Source organism: Echinops telfairi, unplaced genomic scaffold, assembly GCF_000313985.2.
Source record: "Echinops telfairi isolate 266 unplaced genomic scaffold, ASM31398v2 ScPeMD7_18;HRSCAF=68, whole genome shotgun sequence".
NCBI lineage: Eukaryota > Metazoa > Chordata > Mammalia > Afrosoricida > Tenrecidae > Echinops > Echinops telfairi.
In genome coordinates, this window is record NW_022103915.1 from 54,710,620 (window position 1) to 54,731,552 (window position 20,933).

The window sequence follows — 20,933 nt, forward strand, 5'->3', positions numbered from 1 at the left end:
TCGCCGGACCTCCAGACCGCCCCGACGGGGTCCTGGGGTGACCCGGGAGGTCCGGGGAGGGAGCGGTGGAGGAGAGCGGGCCGCGGCTCCCGCGACCGCTGCCTTAGAAAACCTTTAATGAGAACCAGATGTGGCGGCCGCTGTCGAACTTTCTCAGACGTGGCGATAGGTCCCGGGCCGAGCACCTCGGCCAATCAGCGCGCTCGAAGGGCCCAAGGGCCCGCCCCGGCAGGACGCCCGCTGGGGTCCCGGTTCGAAGCTGGCGCGGAGCGGCTAGTGGGCTGGTTGGCCAGGCAGGGGACGCGCGCGGCGGCGGGGCACCCACGGCCGAGCGAGCATGCGGGGGGACCGGGCGGCCCGGAGGCCGGCGCTGCTGCTGCTGCTGCTGTCCCAGGTCGCAGCGCTGCAGCCGAGCGAGCTCTTCCCCTTCGGGGAGTCGTGGAAGGACCAGCTCCTGCCAGAAGGCGACGATGAGAGCTCGGCAGCGGTGAAGCTGGCCATCCCCATGCGCTTCTACGAAACCCAGTTCCGTGAGCTCTACGTAAGTCCATCCCGGCTGGCGTGCAGGATTCGAGACCTTTCCTGCAGCTTCTTTCCAGGGGGCAATGCACAAGACTATCTCACCGAAGCGCTGCCTTCCAAGGAAGAAAATCGTCTCCCTTCCCAGCGCGCCCAGCTTGCCCCCGGGTGGGAGGTTTGCAGCAGGCGTGCAGCCTGACCCCCGCCTTTCCTCACCTCCAAGGGGATTGTTCGCAGCCTTTGCTCATCCCAGGCGGAAAGGAAGGTGGGGTTGCTCAGGAGGCTGGTGGGCGTTCGCAGTGGGACGCCGAGAATGCATTCCCTCCTCTGACCCCCACCCCCACCCCCCGCGTTTGCTCCCCAGGGACCCAGGGCCCAGAGTTGTGCAGGAAGTGAGGGGTCTCGGCGCCCCTGGACCCGCGGAGTCTCTCTTTGAGTAAGAGTGAGGGCTGGGCACCCCGCTGAATTGGGCGCGCGTCTCCCTCCCTGCGCTCGAATTGGGCTCCAGGTGGTCTGCGTTAGTCTTGGGTGCCTGCCTGGCGCGTTTGGAATTGTAGATGCCCTTCAAGCCTCTTGAGAAACACATGTGGGTTTGTAGTGGTCGCCCGTTGGCTTCCTACAGGGTAAGTGGCCGTCACCTTTTCGCCCTCTCTCCCAGGTGGGCACCAATGGCATCATCTCCACCCAGGACTTCCCCAGGGAGACACAGTATGTGGACGATGATTTCCCCACAGACTTCCCGGCCATCGCCCCTTTCCTGGCTGATATCGACACCAGCCGGGGCAGGGGCCGGATCCTGTATCGTCAGGACACCTCCTCGGAAGTGCTGAGTCAAGCTGCCTACTACGTGCACACCGGCTTCCCGAGCTCTGCCGCGCGCTTCGCCCCCACCCATGCCTTCCTAGTGACCTGGGAGCAAGTGGGCGCCTATGAGGAAGTCACCCGAGGGGTGCCACCTTCTGGAGAGGTAAGTGACCAGTGAGGCTCCGGGATCTATCAAAGGGAGAGATGAGCCTGAATCCTGAATGGGAGAAATGATTCAGTCTTTGCTGAGCCTGTGGCAACACAGAGCCTGATGGATCATGTGGTGACACCAGACTTGAGTGACCTGGATGTGAAGAAGGCAGCTGTTTCCAGACTTCTTTGAGACCCTTAGAGATGGCCACCTCCCCGGGAAAGGTTGTACTCGGGGCATTGAGGGTCAGGCTGCAGAAGCCCTTCTGGGTTTACACACGCAGTTTACTGTTTGGTTGCTTAGTTTTCCAATGGGCTCTAAGTGTAGAAGTGTTATTTCTAATTATATGTTCACTGAAGGAAAAACCAGAAAATAAAAAGAACAACTGTTCATTTCCTGACCATTCAAAGATACCCCCTGTTAAACATTTCCAGATCTGTATCTATCAATCTCTACTAACAAGAATTTGCTCCCCCTGCACAGACTGTTTAGTTACCTACTTTATTCTCCACTGAATAGTGGATAGTGAATGTGTCAATGTCAGTAAGTATATTTTGACATCATGTCTCCTGACTGTAGAATATTCCACTAAGGAGATTTGCCACCATTTCCTCAAGCAGGGGTTCCAACGGTCACTGGGCTTATTCTCAGCTTTTCATGATTATTTATAATATGCGAAGCTCATTTTCTTTTATTTTTATTTCTCTATTTTTAGCTAAATCTTTCCTTAACTCATTAGTTAAGGATATTCCACAATGCATTTTTCCCAAAGTTCTTGCTTACTTTTGATAAACTGCCCTCCAGGTGCCAGTATACATGCTCCTTAGTGTGCAGGAGGCCACCCTTGGGTGTGTTTTACAGTCTTTACCTGGAGTGTAAAAACATCCAGGCCCCAGTCTGTAGGCCAGTGGTTCTCAACCTTCCTAATGCCGCAGCCCTTTAATACATTTCCTCATGTTGTGGTGAGCCCCCAACCATAAAATTATTTTCGATGCTACTTCATCACTGTCATTTTGCTACTGGCCCGAATCGTAATGCAAATATCTGATATGCAGTTTTAAGTGACACTGAGAAAAGCAGAAGAGTTTGATTTTAATCTATCCGCAGTTCTCGACCTGTGGGTCGTGACCCCTGTGGGGGTCGAATGACTCTTTCACCGGGGTTGCCCGATTCATAATGCCATTCATAATGGCAAATGTTCTCCTCCGGAGTTTCAGTAGCTCGCCCATGGTCATTGTGTATTTCAACCAGGCCATTCTTGCTCGATGTTCTCAGGGTATAAGCTGTACCTTTTCCAAAGGTTTCCAATTAACAAGGTTTGAATTTCCTTCTCTCAATGTGATCTTAGTACCAGAAAAGTCCTCGGAATGGAATTTCATTCAAAGAAAGAGTGATCACTTCCAGTGTCTATTAAGCAAAGAAGATGCTGGATATAAAAGTCACTTGCATTTAAGATTTTCTTGCCATTTAACATTTTTGTCAGATAAAATCTAGTTCTGTTGATTGAATAATTTCAAAATGCAACATTTCAGTTAGACATTTCAGTCATTCAACGGAATAATTCAATTCAAACAAATGAGCACCTTCCTTATTCCGGGCAATGGGCTGGGGAGAGGTTGGAGAAGATACAAAGAACAATAAGATAAAACCCCTTCCATTATGCTGTATTTATTCATTCACTCGTATTTGTTTTCACATTTCTAAAATCTTATTTGAAAAATTAATTATAGTAAGGAATTTGGAAAACATAAAAGAAGCACTGTAATTCTCCAAATCAGCGGTTAATTAGTCAATAGTTTATTGTTTTCTTCATTTTTTCTTAAACATATATCTTATATGTAGCATATTTAAATAAATGTATGTAAATAATTTATATTATATTCAGCAGAGTTGAGACTTATTCAACAAACTTGGTTTACATATTTCCTGTGTGGCAGGACCAGAATAGACACTGTGAAAGGAGATACTCTTTACCCCAAAATCTCATAGTGTAGTAGTGAGATTGACTACTGCTCAATGTAATCAGTCTTTTAACTTAAAAGTGCCTAGTCCTAGCTCCTTCCTAGTTAAAGTCAGTGAGGATTTTAGTGAAGGAGTCACTTTGAACCTGTGTTGAGCAGAGTAGAACATTCCAGTCAGAAGAGATAGCCTATGACATATCCCACATATGTTATAAAAGATAATCTGTTTGGGCCATGGTATTTGGCACACAGTTATTGAAGAGGAAGAAGGGTGGGGCATGAAGCTGGACAGACCATAGGATATTAGGAGTTTGGACTTTGTTCTTTGAAAGTCTGCAGCCTTTGAAGAGTTTTAAACAGGGGATTGGTACAATTGGACTTTCCAAGAGCGTTTGATTTGACTGTATTAATATTGTATGCTATTCTCATTATTGGTCTTGAGGGGCTTATCTGTCCTGGATTCCCTCTGTTGTGAGCTCTTATGTGTACCAGTGTACATGTTCTTGTCTAGATGGATTTTAAGATAGAGTTTTAAGATAGAATGAGGTCATGAGATGAGGGGGCGGGAGAGGAAGCATTAGAGAACTAGAGGAAAGTTGTATGTTTTGTTGGTGCTCTACTGCACCCTGACTGAGTCATCTCTTCCTTGTGAGCCTTCTATAAGGGGGTGTCCAATGGTCGGTCAACAGATGGGTTTTGGGTCTCCACTCCGTACTTCCCCCTCATTCACATTGATATGATTTTTTGTCATTTTTCTGGGTTTTTGATACCTGAAACCTGATCCCATGGACACCTCATGATCACACAGGCTGGTGTGCTTCTTCCATGTGGACTATGTTGCTTCTCAGCTAGATGGTCACTTATCTTCAAGCCTTTAAGACCCCAGATGTTATATCTTTTGATAGCCAGGCACCATCAGTTTTCTTCACCACATTTGCTTATGCATACATTTTGTCTTCAGTGATCGTGTCGGGAAGGTGAGCATCATGGAATGCCAGGTTATTAGAACAAGGCGTTCTTGTGTTGAGGAAGTATTATGTCCATCTGCTATCTAATAGTTAACATATAAATATATATATACTTAGATCTATTTCCCTGTCATTATATATAAATATATTTACATATGTACATGCTTGTATTTAGACCTCTATAAATGTCCTTTGCCTCCTAGTTCTTTCCTCTATTTCCTTTTACTTTCCGCTTGTCCCACAATCATGTTTGGCCTTCATTTGGGTTTCAGTAATTTGTCTTGCTCTTGAGTAAGCCCCGCCAGGCATCCTCTACCTTCTTTGCCATCGATTTTAGATCACTTGTTGTTCCCTTGTCCATGTGTTTGTTAACACCCACTTCCTTTTCCCTGCCTCCCCCTTTCCCATGTTCCCCTGGAACCATCGGTCCGTTGTTTTCTCCTCCAGATAGACATGCAGAGACAATAATAAGCATAAAAAAATAAGACAAAGCAAAACAAAACAATCATAAAAAAACAACCAATGACTGAAAAAGAAAAGCCTTTAAATAGTTCCAGGTGTGTTTGTTGACCTTTAGGAGTGTTTTCCAGTGGAGTCTGATGACACAGTCATGTGATGACAAAGGGAACCCAGGACAGATAAACCCCTCAGGACCAATGATGAGAGTAGCAATACCAGAAGGGGAAGGGGAATGTGGGGGAAGAAAGGGGGAACGGATCACAGTGATCTACATACAACCCCTTCCCAGAGGGACGGATGTCAGAAAAGTAGGTGAAGGGAGACAGTGGTTGGTGTAAGACATGAAAAAAACCAAAAGATAAATTATCAAGAATTCATGAGGGAGCGATGTGGGGGGAAGAGGGAAATAAGCTGATATCAAGGGCCCAAGTAGAAAGAAAATGTTTTGAAAATGATGGTGTCAACATATGTACACGTGCACTTGACACAATGGGTGTATGTATTGACTGTGATAAGAGCTGTAAGAGCCCCCAATAAAATGATTTTTACAAAATCAAAAAAAGAATGTACAAACACAAAGGAAAGACTGGTCACTTAACCTTTATGTATGTTTATCTCTCTATCTTGTTAAATTCTTATAACAGTACTTTATTATGCTCTTGCCCCACAATAATCCTACAAGATAGGCAAGTGAATAAATGTTTGCTTTTCATAGATAAAGGCAAAAAGAAGTTAGAGCAACTCTCCAGAATGTAGCTGTAAGTGATGCAGAGGCAGGTCTAGGACACAGATTCCTTAATCTTTTTTTGTTCAGACTTTGATGCAGAGCTATTTCCTTAGCACAAGTGATATAGCTGTAAACAATAATGGTTGTGTCAAAAAAAAATGGTTGTGCCTTCCCGAAGGCTTTCAATGAACAAGGCTTGAGTTGTATTCTTTCATTGTGATCATAGTAACAGATGGGTCCTTGGAACTATAGTTCATTCAAAGAAAGAATGAACTTGGCAGGAAATCTGCTTCCAAAGACAATTTGCATGCCAATATCACTTCCAAATCAGTGTCACAGTGTTCTGAAGTGAAATCAGCTGCATCTTTGTTCATTTTTCAACAGAGAAACAAAGACAAAGTTAAGTTAGTAAGCAACGTGAATCCACAGATGAGAAATTGTACAGAAGTCCTAGGGTTGTTATTCTAGAGCCTCTGTGCTCAGGATGTAAAATTTTACATCCACATTTTATCAGGTCTTAGATGAAATGAAAAATTGCACTACAGATAAGATGCCCTCATTAGTTATCTTTATTATGCACAATCGATATGATTTCTCCTTGTCTATCATGGTCAAAGGAGCCATGGTGAAGGATTTTGACTGATTTTTGTAGTTTGTCGGTCAAACTCATCAACTGCTCCATGGGAGAAAGATGCGGCAGTCTGCTTCCATCAGGATTATAGCTTTGGAAACCCTTTGAGGCTGTTTCACTCTGTCCTATAAGATTATGATAGAAAAAAAAAAGATTATGATAGAATTGACTCGATAGCAATGGATTTGGCTTTGATTTTTAATCAAGATCAAGTACCTGCCTCCTCTGCCTATTGATCTATGTGGAGCACAAAGAGGCTGGGTGGCACTCTTTGCTTCCAAATCACTGCAACTGGTGTTGTGCTTTCAAATGGGAGCATGTCACCCTTTGGAACTGAGACATCTTGACCTGCAGTCTTGAGTCTCAGGTACAGAAACAATAATGCTGTGAATGGATCACAAGGGTCATGTGACTGGTGCCATTCTTATCTCCACCCCTTGTTTGCCGGGATCATCTATCCTGTCTATGAGAGAAATAGCACCATCTATTGGATTCTGGTTTAAAGCATAAAGAACCTCTTGGGGAGGTCCCACCCCTGCAAAATACCTACTTGGTGCCATAATTGTGCCTTTAGAAGGCCTTTAATTATTCTGTCAATCCCCTACGTCAGGTTGATGGGGAACATGGTTAAGACCAGTGAACCCCATGTGCATGGACCCATTGCCACACTGAGGTGAGTCCCCTGATCTGAGGCAGTGCTCTGTGGGATACTATGATGATGGATGGGTCATTCTGCAAGCCCATGTATGGTACTTTTGGTAGTAGTATTGTTTGAATTATGGTGCTGGTGAAGAATGTTGAAAGTACCATGAACTACCAAAAGAACGAACAGAGCTATCTTGGAAAAAGTCCAGCCAGAATGCTCCCTAGCGGCAAGGATGGCAAGACTTTGTCTCGTGTTCTTTGACATGTCAGGAGAGACCAGTCTCTGGAGAAAAACATCATACTTGGTAGAGTAGTAGTGCAGTGAAAAAGAGAAAGACTCTCAACAAGATGATTGACAAAGTGGAACTGACTTGTAGGCACCTAAAAATGACGTTATTTGCAAGGAAGGCAAGTCTGTATCTAGAGTACATGTCTATCCCAGTAAGAACAAAATACTGTCCTTTCCATGAGCATAATAAACCCACTACCCGGATGTCTGATCAGACCAAGGAATGTTGTCATATTGGACACTCAGTATTAGTCTCTGTTACTGACGGACTGGGCCTTCAGCCAAACCTTGGCGATAGCCCATGCATCAGTATACAGTTTCATATCTGGCCTTTTGTCCTTCCAAGCAAAGAGAATAACCAAGTGCTCTGCTTGATGTTGTGACCATTAAGAGGGTTTCTCTTCAGCACTGTCCTTCAGAGAAGTCCCAGAAAGGGGCTACAGTGTTGCCTGCATATCACACAGAGCCACCTGTAAACCAGGCATAAGTTTTCTCTTCAGTCAACTAATCATAAGAAACTGCCCGTGGGACTGTAGGTGCAAACTAGGGGGAGGTAATATGACAAAAATGGGTACCATGGACATTTCAACCACTCTTGTGTAACTTAATTGTGCCTTCAAATCCTGCTCAAGGACTTCATTACAGTTAGTAATGGAGTGTTCCTGTGCATGTCCAACTTGATAACTCTGAGATCACAAACACTCCGTTCAAAAGGAACAGCTTAGTCCTCATAGTGATTTGGTGACCCATGTTTAGATGTGCCATCTCTAAGCCCTAGTAACAAGCTAAAAGTTGATATTTCAAAAGGAGAGTCGTTATCTTCAGATGCTGGCATAGTTTTGCTCTATAATCCTAAGGGTCTGTACTATGATTCACCAGTAGAGACCTGCCAAAAGCTTCAAACAGCATCTCTCTCTGCCACTAATGCAAGAACCATTGGAGGAACTAGATCATATGGCTCCAGGGTCAGAGCATAAAGCAGCCTGAACTTGTTGCAGAGCCTTCTTTTTCTGGGTCCCACTCAAAACTGGCAGCTCTTTGAGTCACTTAATAAATAGGCTGGAATAGTACATCCAAAGGAAAGATATGTTGCCTCCAAAATATCCGGGCACAACCAGGCATTGTGCCTGTACTTCAGTTAGAGGACAGGCCAGATACACGATATTCTTCACTTTAGAAGGAATATTTCGTTGTGTCCCACACCACTTGAATGGTAGAAACTTAACTGAGATGGAAGATGCTTGCATTTTTGTTGTATTTATTTCTCATCATTTAGTATGTAAGTGTCTTACCAATAAATCAAGAGTTATTGATACCGCTTCCTTACTAGGTCCAGTCAGCAAAATATTGCCAATGTAATGGACCAGTGTGAATGTTTTATGGAAAAGAAAGGAAAGGTGATCAAGGACCCCGGAGAACTACATTATGACAGAGTTGGAGAGTTGGCAGACCCTTGATGAAGGATAGTGAAGATATATTTCTGGCCATTCCAGCATAAGAAACACTGCTTCTGGTGTTTTTCTTCCCAACCAAAACCAAACTCACTGCCATTGAATTAATTCCAACTCACAGGTGTTAATCTTAGAAACTAGATTCGAGGAAAAGGCATTGACTAAATTAAAAGTTGCATGCTAGGTGCCAAGAGTTACCTTCATTTGCTCAAGCAATATAACCACATATGAAGCAACAACTATAATTGGAGTCACTACCTGGTTAAGTTAAAATAATACACTGTCATTCTCAAGATCCATCTGTTTTCTACACAGGCCAAATAGGAAGTTGTAAAGGGATGTGGTGGGAATCACCACACCTACATCCTCCAAGTTCTTGATGTGGAACAAATCTCTGTATTCCCTCCAAGAATATGGCTTTCAGTTTGCTATATTTCTAGGTAGGGGCCATTCTAACAGCTCCCACTTGGCTTTTCCTACAATGATATCCTTGTCATATCAGGGAAATAATATGAGTGTTTTACCAGTTGCTGAGTATGTCTGTGCTCATTATACATTCTGAACCTGGGAAACTCATCACAGGATGTGCTTGGGAACCCACTGTGAGATGGACTTGCGCTAAGACTCCATTGGTAACTTGACCTCCACCCTGACTCTGAATGGGGTACCACAGTGACTGTTTGGGTCTCCTGGAATTAGTGTCACTTTAGAACAAGTGTTCAGTAATCCAGAAAAGTTTGATAATTTAATTTTTTCCAACAGTCATTCTCATAAAAATGTGGAGATGCTAGGAATGTTTGGCAATGCAGTGGGTGTCCTTCTTGAAGGAGTCCCAGACTCCATTTCATTGAAGGCGCTGTGGGTCTGTAGATTGGCTCAGCTCTGGGACTTGACTGAGGGGCTGTGACTCTAGTCTGGTGTTTCAAGTTAGATTGCCATACACTAGGCCTAGAATTCTTCCAATTAGCACAGATCAAATAAATATGAGTACTTGGTGGATTTCCCTTCTATGAGGGGGTTGTGGGAAAGTGTGCGGACACATGGAATTGAAAAATAATGGAATTCATAGTGATCCTGTAGGACAGAATAGTGCTTCTTCAATGGGTTTCCAGGACTGTAACACTTTACAGAAGTAGAAAACTTCATCTTTCCCACATAGCAGCTGGTGGTTTTGAACTTCTGACCTGGCAGTTAGCAATCCAGTGCATAACCACTGTGCGACCAGGGCACCTCTGACTAAATAGTGAGTGCCTACGTACACGTAAGTCAGACTATTATAATTACTATTTTGGTTTTGCTGTCCTTAATCACACCTACAAAGGGGTAACCAAATAAAACCGGAATTGTACTGGGCAGAGCAGAGCTTTCATAGTACACATTTTCCCTGCTAGGCGAGCATTGAGCAACTCACTCTGAGTTAGTGTACCCAGTGGCATCGCCTGGGAAGATTTTCTCTGGTCACAGTGAATTTTTTCATAAAAGTAGTTTTACTTGAACCTCATTTTTTGTGATGGCCAATTTAAGAGAACAGTGTGTGACTGTGAAATTTTGTTTCCTGCTTGGAAAAACTGCTGCAAAAACTGTTGTGATGTTGAACACAGCTTACAAGGACAGATTTATGGGAAAAACTCAAGTAGATTAGAGGTTTTCTCATTTCAAAAAAGGTGAAATGGTGATTGATGATAAACCTTGTTCTGGATTTCCATTAACTTCCCAAACAGATGAAAATGTGGGCTCGTATTGCATTTGGAATTCGTTCCACCAGGTCAGATTGTTAATCAAGCTTTCTATTTAGAAGTTCTGAAGAGATTGCCTAACAGTGTGTGACAATAAAAGGCATGATTTTTGGTAGATGGGGGACTGGTTTTGCCACCAACACAATGCACCTGCTCATACAGCTATCTCAGTGTGCCAGTTTTTGGCAAAAAACAGTATGCCTCTCTTGCCCCACACATGTTCCTCACCTGACCTTGCTCTGTGTGACTTATTTTTGTTTCTGCGAATGAAGAGGGACATGAAAGGATAGCAATTTGATGATGTAGAAGAGGTGAAGAAAAAAACAAGGCCATGCAAACAAATGAGTTTGAAAAATGTTTCCAAGAATGGAATTGCACCATTATGCACACTTTGCCAACATGATTGCTGAAGACAAATGTGTGCATAAGCAAATGTGGTGAAGAAAGCTGATGGTGCTCAGCTATGAAAAGATATAGCATCTGGGGTCTTAAAGGGTTGCAGGTAAACAATTAGCCATCTAGCTCAGAAGCATCAAAGCCCACATGGAAGAAGCACACCAGCCTGTGTGACCATGAGGTGTAGAAGGGACCAGGTATCAAGCATCAAAAAACAAAAAAACCGTATCATTGTAAATGAGGGTGAATGCAGAGTGGAGCCCCAAAGCCCATCTGTACGCAACTGGACACCCCCTTACAGAAGGGTTGTTGGGAGGAGACAAGCCAGTCAGAGTTCAGGGTAGCAACAATGAAACATACAACTTTCCTCTAGTTCTTAAATGCTTCCTCCCCCCCACTATCATGATACCAATTCTACCTTACAAATCTGGCTAGACAGAAGATGTTCATTGGTACAGAACTGGAAACACAGGGAAGTCAGGACAGATTACCCCTTCAGGACCAGTGGTGAGAGTGGTGATACTGGGAGAGTGGAGGGAAGGTGGGGTCGAAAGGGGGAACCGATGACAAGGATCTACATATAACTTCCTCCCTGGGGGACAGACACCAGAAAAGTGGGTGAAGGGAGACGTTGGACAGTGTAAGACATGACAAAATAATAATAACTTATAAATTATCAAGGGTTCATGAGGAAGGGGAAATGAGCTGATATCAAGGGCTCAAGTAGAAAGCAAATGTTGTGAGAATGATGTTGGCAACAAATGTACAAATGTGCTTGACACAATGTATGTGTGTATGGATTGTGATAAGAGTTGTACGAGCCCCTAATAAAATGATTTTTTTAAAAAGAAGAAGAATGAAATTGCAGATTTGACCAATGTGTTAAGTGTAATGGAGGGTACTTTGAAGGTGATACGGTTTTTTTGTATAAATACATAGCTTTGAAACAAACAAACAAAAAAAACCTTCCAGTTTTGTTGTGGTCCCCCCTCACATTTTTTTCTAGTAAGTGCTAACCCTTGGCTCCTATCAAGCCCATTGTAGTTAGGTATATTAATTCAATTAAGGTAGTAATCATCTGGCATAACATAAAATGTAATCATAACCTTCATGAAAGCTAGACTTCTTTTACCAACTTGCTTCCTACCCCGTGAGTCCAACCTGATAAATTCACATGCTAATTTCCTTAATCTTTGAGATACTTTCTTATACAGTATACCAAAACAGTTCCATAAACTGACTGATTCAACTTTATATTCCTTACACCATTATTCCATTCTTACCAGTCATTCCCACACATATCGCCCAGGTTTCTTTTGGTCCGTATTAGAAAACAAGTAGTTTTTTTGGAGTATAATGTACCTTACACTTCATATGTTACTGCATGGGGAGTTTGCAGGGACTTAATTCCAGGTACAGGTTCGGTTGGTCTGGCCCTTTTTCATATTGCTATGACTTGTGTGCTGGCTGTGATGCTGGCAGCGATGTCACTGTGTTCTTCAAATACCAGCAGGGTGATCCGAGGTGAATAGTTTTCAGTGGAGTTTTCAGACTAAGAACAGAGACTGAAGAAGGAAGACTGTGTCCACTTGAGGGATAGGCCACTAAAAAGCTTCGGAATGGCATCTAAACGTTGTCCGGTGCAGTGCTGAAAGATGAGCCCCTCAGGCTGGCAGGCACTCCCCAAACAGCTGGGGAAGCTCCCTTCTCAAAGGAGAGTCAGCCATAGTGGTGGAAACAGAGCAAAGCCTTCCAGCACCTTTCTTTGCTGATAGAGCAAGACTTACTTCGAATTCACCTCTCACAGATTTAAGGAACTGACCTACTCCCTTGGACTTCAGACTGTAACTCCCTAGTGTGAGAAGAAGCAGAGGACTGCTATCCCAAGGTTATGGAATTGGTGGTCATTGGATTTGGTTCGAAGCTCTCGTTTTAAGGGTGCCTAATGAATGGTGACCCACGACTACCATATGTCTACTATTTTTAATGCCCTCTTTGCTTTCTATGGCATATGTAGGCATGGCTCTGCCTTTGTGAATGAGTGTTAGTGAAAGTTTTGCCCTATCACCAACTCCCATTGATTTGTAGTCTCCAGTCACTTAAGCAGTCAGTCTGTACGAATCAGTGATTCACGTATTCCCGCCTGAAAAGCTGGCCTATAAGTGTATAATTTTCCTTTTTCAACAGTGTTTTAAATTCTATACCCTTGGCTGAATTAATGATACTCTCAGTAGAATTACCTTACCATCAGAGGGATGATTTATAATGTTCTCTATCATAAAATGGTAATGACATCTCTAAAGTGAACCAGAGACATATATAAACCTTAGACATATGAATGGATTAGGGGCTTACACTTAATTCTAGCCTCAATCTAAGAATAATTTTTTGTGTGTGCAGAAAATCTAAAGGAACGAATGAGTGGTATCAGAGCTTAAGTTATGAACCCCTGGTTTGCAGAAGGCTATGGATGACAATGGGAGCCCACAATCCATTTGCAAGGTCCCCACATGGATTAAGTCTCTGGTGAATCCCCTCAGACCATAGTCGAAGGATGTAAATAGCTTTGTAATCAGACAGAAAGCATTAGAAAGTCGATTATGACAGATGTACTTAAGCTAAAGTGAAACACCTTGTTACTTGATCTCCCTTTTGACTCATTTTAATATTCTTAAAGTTCTTTTTTATGTCCCTTTTTTGAGTTTATTTATTTGTTTATTTACTTTTTTCTTTGGTATTTTCTTTTTCTTTTTGAAATCATTTTATTGGGGGCTCATACAACTCTTGTCACAATCCATCCATCCATCCATTGTGTCAAGCACATTTGTACATTTGTTGCCAACATCATTCTCAAAACATTTGCTTTCTACTTGAGCCCTTGGTATCAGCTCCTTCTGCTTTCTTTTTTGTTGAGGTTTTTCTGTTTTGTTGTTTTGTTTGTTGCTTGCTTTCCTAGTATTGCCAGATTTCAGGATCCCATTTCTTTCCAGTGTTTGCCTTCAGGTTGGCCTCAGACATCATTCTCAGTTGGAAATTCAGTTGGTGTTCTGATGTAGCCAGTCTCGAGCTAAGACTCTGGGTTTGGTTTTTGGGAGTATCAGCCCTCTTGCTACCAGAAATAAAGCTTTTCTGCAGGCACAAGTAGCAACATTCAGGTCTTCTATCTGGTGCTTGAGCTGTGGCTCTGAAGGTTGGAGCTTATCTCTTTCCCACTTTATCTAGCTAATCTACCATCAATTTACACATTGTATTATGACAGAACTGTAGAATAGTATCAAATAGGTAATCAAGCAGAGTCTTGTATCTTATAAAGATGTAATCCAGTGGTGGTGGTATTTTGCATATTTCTTTGAATAGCGCATCCCCTGGATTAGCAGTGCCCTCCCTGGATTAGCAGTGCCCTCCCTGGATTAGCAGTGCCCTCTTTACGACCTGAGGCATAGCCATCAGTGCCTTTAAGATTAGCTAGACTGAGAAGCTCCAACCCCTGTCCCAACACAAAAGTTGTAATTCAGACTCCTTCTGGAAAGGTTCTTAAAGTTTTTACATTACAGGACCCACATATTACCATACCCTTCAGGAAACTCATCCTGTGATTTTGTCCCTGTATAATCGAGAGACCAGGCTTTCTATTCCCATAAAGAGCTACAGTTTCAGAAACCCACCAGGGCAGTTTGACCCTGTCCTAGAGGGTTGCTATGAGTTGGATAGAGTTGGTGGCAGTGAGTGTTTAGTTTTGCTCATTTTTAATACTCGCTTTCACTATGAATTGTTTGGACTCAGTGGCAGTGAGGGGGAGAGATCACCACTTTCAGTACCAATGCCTCAACATTGGATTTTCTAGAGAAGCAAAAGTAAATCCTTGGGTCAGGCTGGAAGTTTCTTTTGACTTTTGTGATTGCAGGGGCTCAGGAGCCCAAAATAGGATGCTCAGATGACTGACTCCCGTAGGCACTAAGACCTGCAGAGCCTAGAACAACAGGGAGAAAACCAAGAGTTGTGAATGAATCACTAGGGTAATCGTGAGTGGTGCCACTCCTGTTTCCACCCCTTGATTCCTGGCAAACAGTCATCTACTTTGCTTGAAGGACTGTGTGATTTCTACTTTCCTTTCTTTCTTCTTCTTCTTTTTTTTTTTTTTTTAACTTTTCTTTCTTCAATCTTGGCATACTAACCTTGTATCGCAAAGTTTCTGGGACCGTGAATATATCAGAGGAATGGCTTGGGTTCGTGGAACTGGAGAATCCTTAATGGAGACTCTGCATGGCAGGCCTTAGGCTGCTGGCACAAGTCCAAAGAACCAGAGGTCATATGATGAAGAGTTGGAAGTGAATGATGAAGCCAGAGACCAAAAGAATTTATACATTGAATGCAGGCCACACACCCAGGAAACTCCTCTTACGTCATATCCCAAAATGGAGGATAGTGGCAAAATACTGAGAATCGTGACCTAGCAAGGTTGACACATGTCAGAGATCACAGCCAGGGTGGATTTAAAGATAATGACAATATAGCTAAAAAGCCCTTCTTGAAAAAGAAGGGGTGTATGATCAGTTACGTAGTAACTTTGGAAGCAAAGACTCAGCCTCACTCTTAGTTTCCTAGTCTTTAAAATGGAATATCAATGCCTTCCCTACAGGGTGACTTGGGGAATTGACAGAAGTGATATTTTTAATTAACCATTGTGGTTCACTATACCCAGAAGGTGCAGATGTACAGCCAATCGGCGTGTCCCTATTGATGCTGGCTTCGGCCAAATTCCACTTACTTGATTGCTTTATTTTTTATGTGGATGCTGCTGTGTAAAATCTAAGCTCTTTTGTGTAAGGACTCTTACAACTTCGGGTGGAGACAGGAGTTGGAGATTCCCCTCTTTCCTGCACTTTCAAATGAAAAACCTTCAGACATTGCCATATGCTTAGTTGGAAAAGAGACGAAAATTCTGTTTGGAGGGAGCATGTTTTTTCAATGTGGATACATTGAAGGTTCTTCTGAATATTTTAAAGTACCCTGCCACTTGAGTTCTTATTTTAATCATTCTTTGGAGATAGACTTTTGGCAAACATTAATCTGCTCTGTTGAAAGACTGTGTGAGTTCTACATGCTTTTGTTAAACCTTGGCATACTAACTTTATATTGCAAAGTTACTGGAAACTTGAATGTATCAGAGGAATGGCATCTTTTCTTTAGCTCATAAAACAATTTTAGTTCTACATCTGCCGTTTCTCTCCATGGATGGTGGGTGTGATGGAATGTGGCACCTGATGTTTCAGGAACATCAAGGTGTGATTGCATCTGACAAATATGAACAAACAATGTTTATCAAGTCAAAGAGCAAGAGTTCATCCAAGCTTTCTGGAACTGTCCCAGCGTGCTGTAGGCTAGAGCAAAGAAGTCATGGTGTTGATTGTCAAAGAACTTAGTAATGGAAGACATACAGAGATTTCGTGTCTGTTTGTTTTAACCCTGGGATCTCTGGGGCTTGTTGCTGTTTGATGCCATTGAGCCATTTCCACTGATAGCTACATTATGGACAACTCCCCAGTCTTGCAATCTCCTCACTACTGTTAAGCTTAAGCCCATGTTACAGCTGCTGTCAGTCCATCTCATTGGGGGTCTTCCTCTCTTTTGCTGCACCCCTACCAAGCATGATGGCCTTTTACAAGGGCTAGTCACTCCTGATAACATGTTGAACGTACGGGAGACCAACTCTGGCCATCCTGACTTCGAAGGAGAAGGCTGGCTGTATTTTTTAGCATATCTGCATATGGTACATATCGGCTTATGTTTTATCTTAGCAATGTGATATGTACAGAGCTGTGTTACGTGAATCTGTTTAATATGGAACCGAGGCCATGTTTTCTTGTCAAAATACTAATCATTGCAAGGTCAGAATTGATCCAGTGGCATTGGGCTTGGGTAGATTTAGAGCAGAATCTGAATGAGGTAATTTATGCAGACAAGATCAGTGATCCTACAAATCCAGAACCCATGTGCCCCTGAGGGAGACAGGGGAGAACTCTGCAGTCCTCATCGAGTCACCCTGACTCTTCATTTTAATGTTTGTGTGCCCCTACAGGCAGCCTCCGGCACAGTTCTCTTTTTTTTTTTTTAATCAGAAGGTTGAAATGAATGAAATGCATTACAGAAATTAGAAACTCATCGAGGGGCATGTTTTGTCTCCATCACTCTGGCTCTGTCGCATGTTAAACCATCATTGATGGGTGATGTCCCAGGCCTGGGAGGAAAAGGCAGACTCTTCCCTGGCTTTCGCTGAGAGTTCTGGCTTTTCTTTCTGAGAACAGGGTGGTGCGAATTCGAGGCTCTGGGACGACTGGCCCTGCTCCTTCTCCTGCTCCTCGTTGCCTTTGAGCCTTCTGTCTTCTCGGGGATCCCGGGGGAGTTAGGAACCACTGACCCTTTTGTGGAGTTTGGCAGCCCATCTGAGGGTTTCCCTGCAGAGACAGAGTGTGTGGCTTTTGCAAAGGCTTGTTTCTATCTAGGAACGTGACGACCTTTCCGGTTTGGAAGCCGGTCAAAGAGTGCTGGGAGCGGGAGCCTCTCAGGACTTCATGAAGTGGGCTCTTCCCTGAGGAGACGTAGAATTTGCAGAACAGAGAGGGAGAACTTCAGAAGTGATCATCTGGGATGCTCGGTGGCTTTTAAAGAATCATTCTCCTTTGGAGTATATTTTGACTCTTAAATTCTATTGAAGTTGTTCTTATCCCTCTGATATTTTCCAATTTCAGTAGAGACAAGTACAGAAAACACTTACCACCTAGTTGTCTCAGGGGTAGCATATACAAGAAGTTGTATGAAATGTAACAGACACGACTTTGTTGACTGACTAAGAAAGTGAACAAGTATTAAATTTCCAGACCCCCCAGTAAAAAACCAGACGCCCCCTAACCCTTTCCACTGCCTCACAATCTATACAACCTTCTTATTTCAGACTTTCTCGAAGCTCACAACCAGGATTGTCTCCTCGTATTTTTATTCCAGGAGATGGATGCCAGGAACTTTGAAAGCTTAGCTATTTAAAATGAGTTCCTTTCTCCTGAAGTACCTTCCTTCCCCAGTTGAACATTATTTATTCAAACTAAACCAACACTGTGAAGTTATTGAATCTATATTAATGAATGACGTGAGCATGTGGTGTACAGATGATGCAGAACCGCCTTTGTTTACATTTGGCAAAAGTTGTGGTTTCCTTACTTTCTAGAAATGTTAGAACACATTATTTGGAAAAGTCAAAAGTTTGCTTAAGAAACAGTCACCGACTACAGCAACAAGAATAAGAGGCTTCTTGGCTGTTACTTTGTGGCTGAAAGAACATCAAAAAGATGGGGTTTTTCCCGTGTTAGGGAACCAAAAGAAAAGCTTTCGTGTAAATCATGCTACACCACTTGAATTTCGTGGCCCTGGACGCAGACCCCCAACTATGCTTTGACTTTAGACATCGAAAGGAACTTTCTCCATTAGAAGGGAGCATGAGCAGCACGTGGGGAGAGAAGAACCATGTCTTTGCTGTGTTATCATCCTCGTGTAGGATGGTCATCTCTGCCTAGAAGAACCGGAAAGCAATTTGACTTAGTCGCGAATGATGCTTTTAAGGGTCACGTTATAGGGGAAGTATGTACTATTTTTAAATGCATCTCCAGGTCCCAACTAAATTGTAAATAGAGTAGAATTTAGAGGAGGAATTAATGGATTTCTTAATATAGTGTCTTTTAAAGGTGTTACAGACTAATGGATTTTACACATCAGGGGTAAGAAAGATAGCTCCGGGTAGGTAAAGGCAGAGAGTCTTTTGTTGAAAGTGTGAGAGTAAGCTCAACTGTAAGAGCAATTCTATTAGGGGCTGGAGTGGAGTTTGTGGGTAACTCAAGCTCCTGGTTTCTCTTTGCTGGTCTGTTCAGACTCCTGTGGTGTTTACTAACGTTCACAAGCAGTCTCTGTGACGCCTCCCCACCCTTCACCCCACCCCTTAGTCCTGGACACACACCCTCCACCGGGTCCTCTATTTCCGTGGGCAATCCCCAGCTTAAAATTCCTGCCATGGCTGTTTCTCTCCTAAAGGATGAGGCTGCCCTGTTCACAGTCTCACTCTCTTGCCTCTCCAGCACCATGCATAATTCCTAGTGCTTAGTAGGCACGTGGCAGTTGAAAATAATGCACAATTTATCCATGAGTAAATTGGATGAATTGTTTAAGGCAAAATGGGATGCCTCTTAACGAGAAAGACCCATGAGGCGGAAATGATTCTGCAGGGAAACACAGACCTCTCAGAGAAGCAGCATTCGAGGCTGTGTGAGGGTTTTCAGGCATGAGCAGAGCATGGCACAAATGTGGAACATTAACCAGTTTGCCTGGAACTGAGCCTGGGAAGGGAGTTTGAAACCAGATCGCAAATGGTGCAGGGCGCAGATTCTGGAGCAGAACTACCGACCAGCTTCCTCAGCGCAGCCAGCGCTGCGCCTTTGCGCCTCTCTTTTCTTATGTGTGAGATGAAGACAGGAGAACTGGGGTGACACGGTACATTGGAGGACGAAAGAGGATGAGGCTGTGCGAGCAGTAAGGAGGCGTTTCGGTCAGCCAGTGCCTGGCATTATGCTGCCCAATCAGGCTGGTTGGTTGGTTGGCTGGCTGACTGGATGGATGGATGGATGGATGGATGGGTGGGTGGATGGATGGGTGGATGGATGGATGGATGAATAATCCAGACAAGAGCTGTTGATGGATGGATGGATGGATGAATAATACAGACAAGAGCTGTTGAATGCCTAGGGCAGTGGCTGCCCAGGTTAATGTTGCTACACGTTACCAGATTAAAGAGGTTTGGAAGAGAGATGTGTGAAACCGATAAGATAGATGGATGTAATCAAAAAGTTTGCCATTGTCGCCATTTTCCATGTGTGATTCTGTGGCACTAACTACTTTCACCATGATATGTTGCCATCACTCCTATCCATTCCCCAAAGTTTGACATCTCTACAAACTGCGTATGCCTATGATATATTTCACGTAAATGGGATCATACAATATTTGTTCTTGGTGTCTGACTCAGCATATTTTTGAGGTTTATCCATGTCATAGCATGTATCAGCACTTAATTCCTCTCTATGACAGAATACATTTTCATTGCATGTTTATCCCCCACTCTGTTTATCCATTCATCTTAGCAAACACTTGTGTTGTCATCATTTGATTCTTGTGAATAATGCTGCAATGAATATCGGTGTACAAATACTGGTTAGAGCCTCTGTTTTCAAGTCTCTTGAGACTACACCCAAGAGTGGAATTGCTAGGCTGTGGTTAACTTTATGTGTAGCTTTTTATGGGAAATAGCCACCAACTTTTTCCCATAGCAGTGCAATTATTATGTTTTTTACATTTGCTATTATGTATGGGGGGGTGGGGGACAAAGCCTGCTACTCCCGTAATGAGTTCCAGGCTCAGAAACCCACAGGGTCAGTTCTACCCTGTCCTACAGGGTCTCTATGAGTTAGAACACTTTAACTGTTAATGTAGATTGACTAAAGAGGAGTATAACAATGAGTAATACAATGTACACAGTGGCATTTGTAACAGAGGAGGACATTTTAACAAACAATTATATTTACAGACACAATTCAGAGAAAACAGAAAGGAGAAGATTTTTCCACCTTTTTTTAGGATGCGGTGTGTGCATCCCCTGTTGTTGGTTCTACGGGTGTTCTAACTTGTGTCCCCTCTCTCTTTCTTTTTCAGCGGAACACTTTCCAGGTGGTTTTGGCGTATGATGAGTCTGATACCTACGCCCTCTTTCTTTATCCCACCAATGGCCTTCATTTCTTTGGAACGCGCCCCAAGGAGTCTTATAATGTCCAGCTCGAACTTCCAGCCCGAGTGGGCTTCTGCCGAGGGGAGCTTGATGATCTGAAGAGAGAAGGGCTGTATTTCAGCTTGACCAGCACTGAACAGTCTATAAAAAACCTCTACCAGTGAGTAATTCTAGGGCTTACCCCCCTTCATGTTTGAATGTCAGCGCCTTTAGACGGTTCATACACGTGAGTGGCCACAATATCACAAAATACTCTCTTGGCATCAGGTCAAAACCAGAAATTTGGCTCAGGGAGGATCAAGTTCACCAAAATTTGTATTTTTCCTGTCCCATCAGGGTTAGCTACCAGAAACAGAACAGTGTGTCTGTGTGC

General features: G+C 43.4%; 1 protein-coding gene across 1 annotated transcript in view; it reads left to right on the top strand.

Moving 5' to 3' along the window:
* Positions 1-337: 337 nt before the first annotated feature.
* The window catches only part of NID2 (nidogen 2), a 76,314-nt gene continuing 55,718 nt past the window's right edge, over positions 338-20,933 (top strand). Inside the window, exons 1-3 of the mRNA XM_045287635.1 lie at positions 338-541; positions 1,178-1,486; positions 20,488-20,720. Coding sequence (XP_045143570.1) covers positions 338-541; positions 1,178-1,486; positions 20,488-20,720 — 746 coding nt within the window. The remainder of the gene's footprint in view (positions 542-1,177; positions 1,487-20,487; positions 20,721-20,933) is intronic.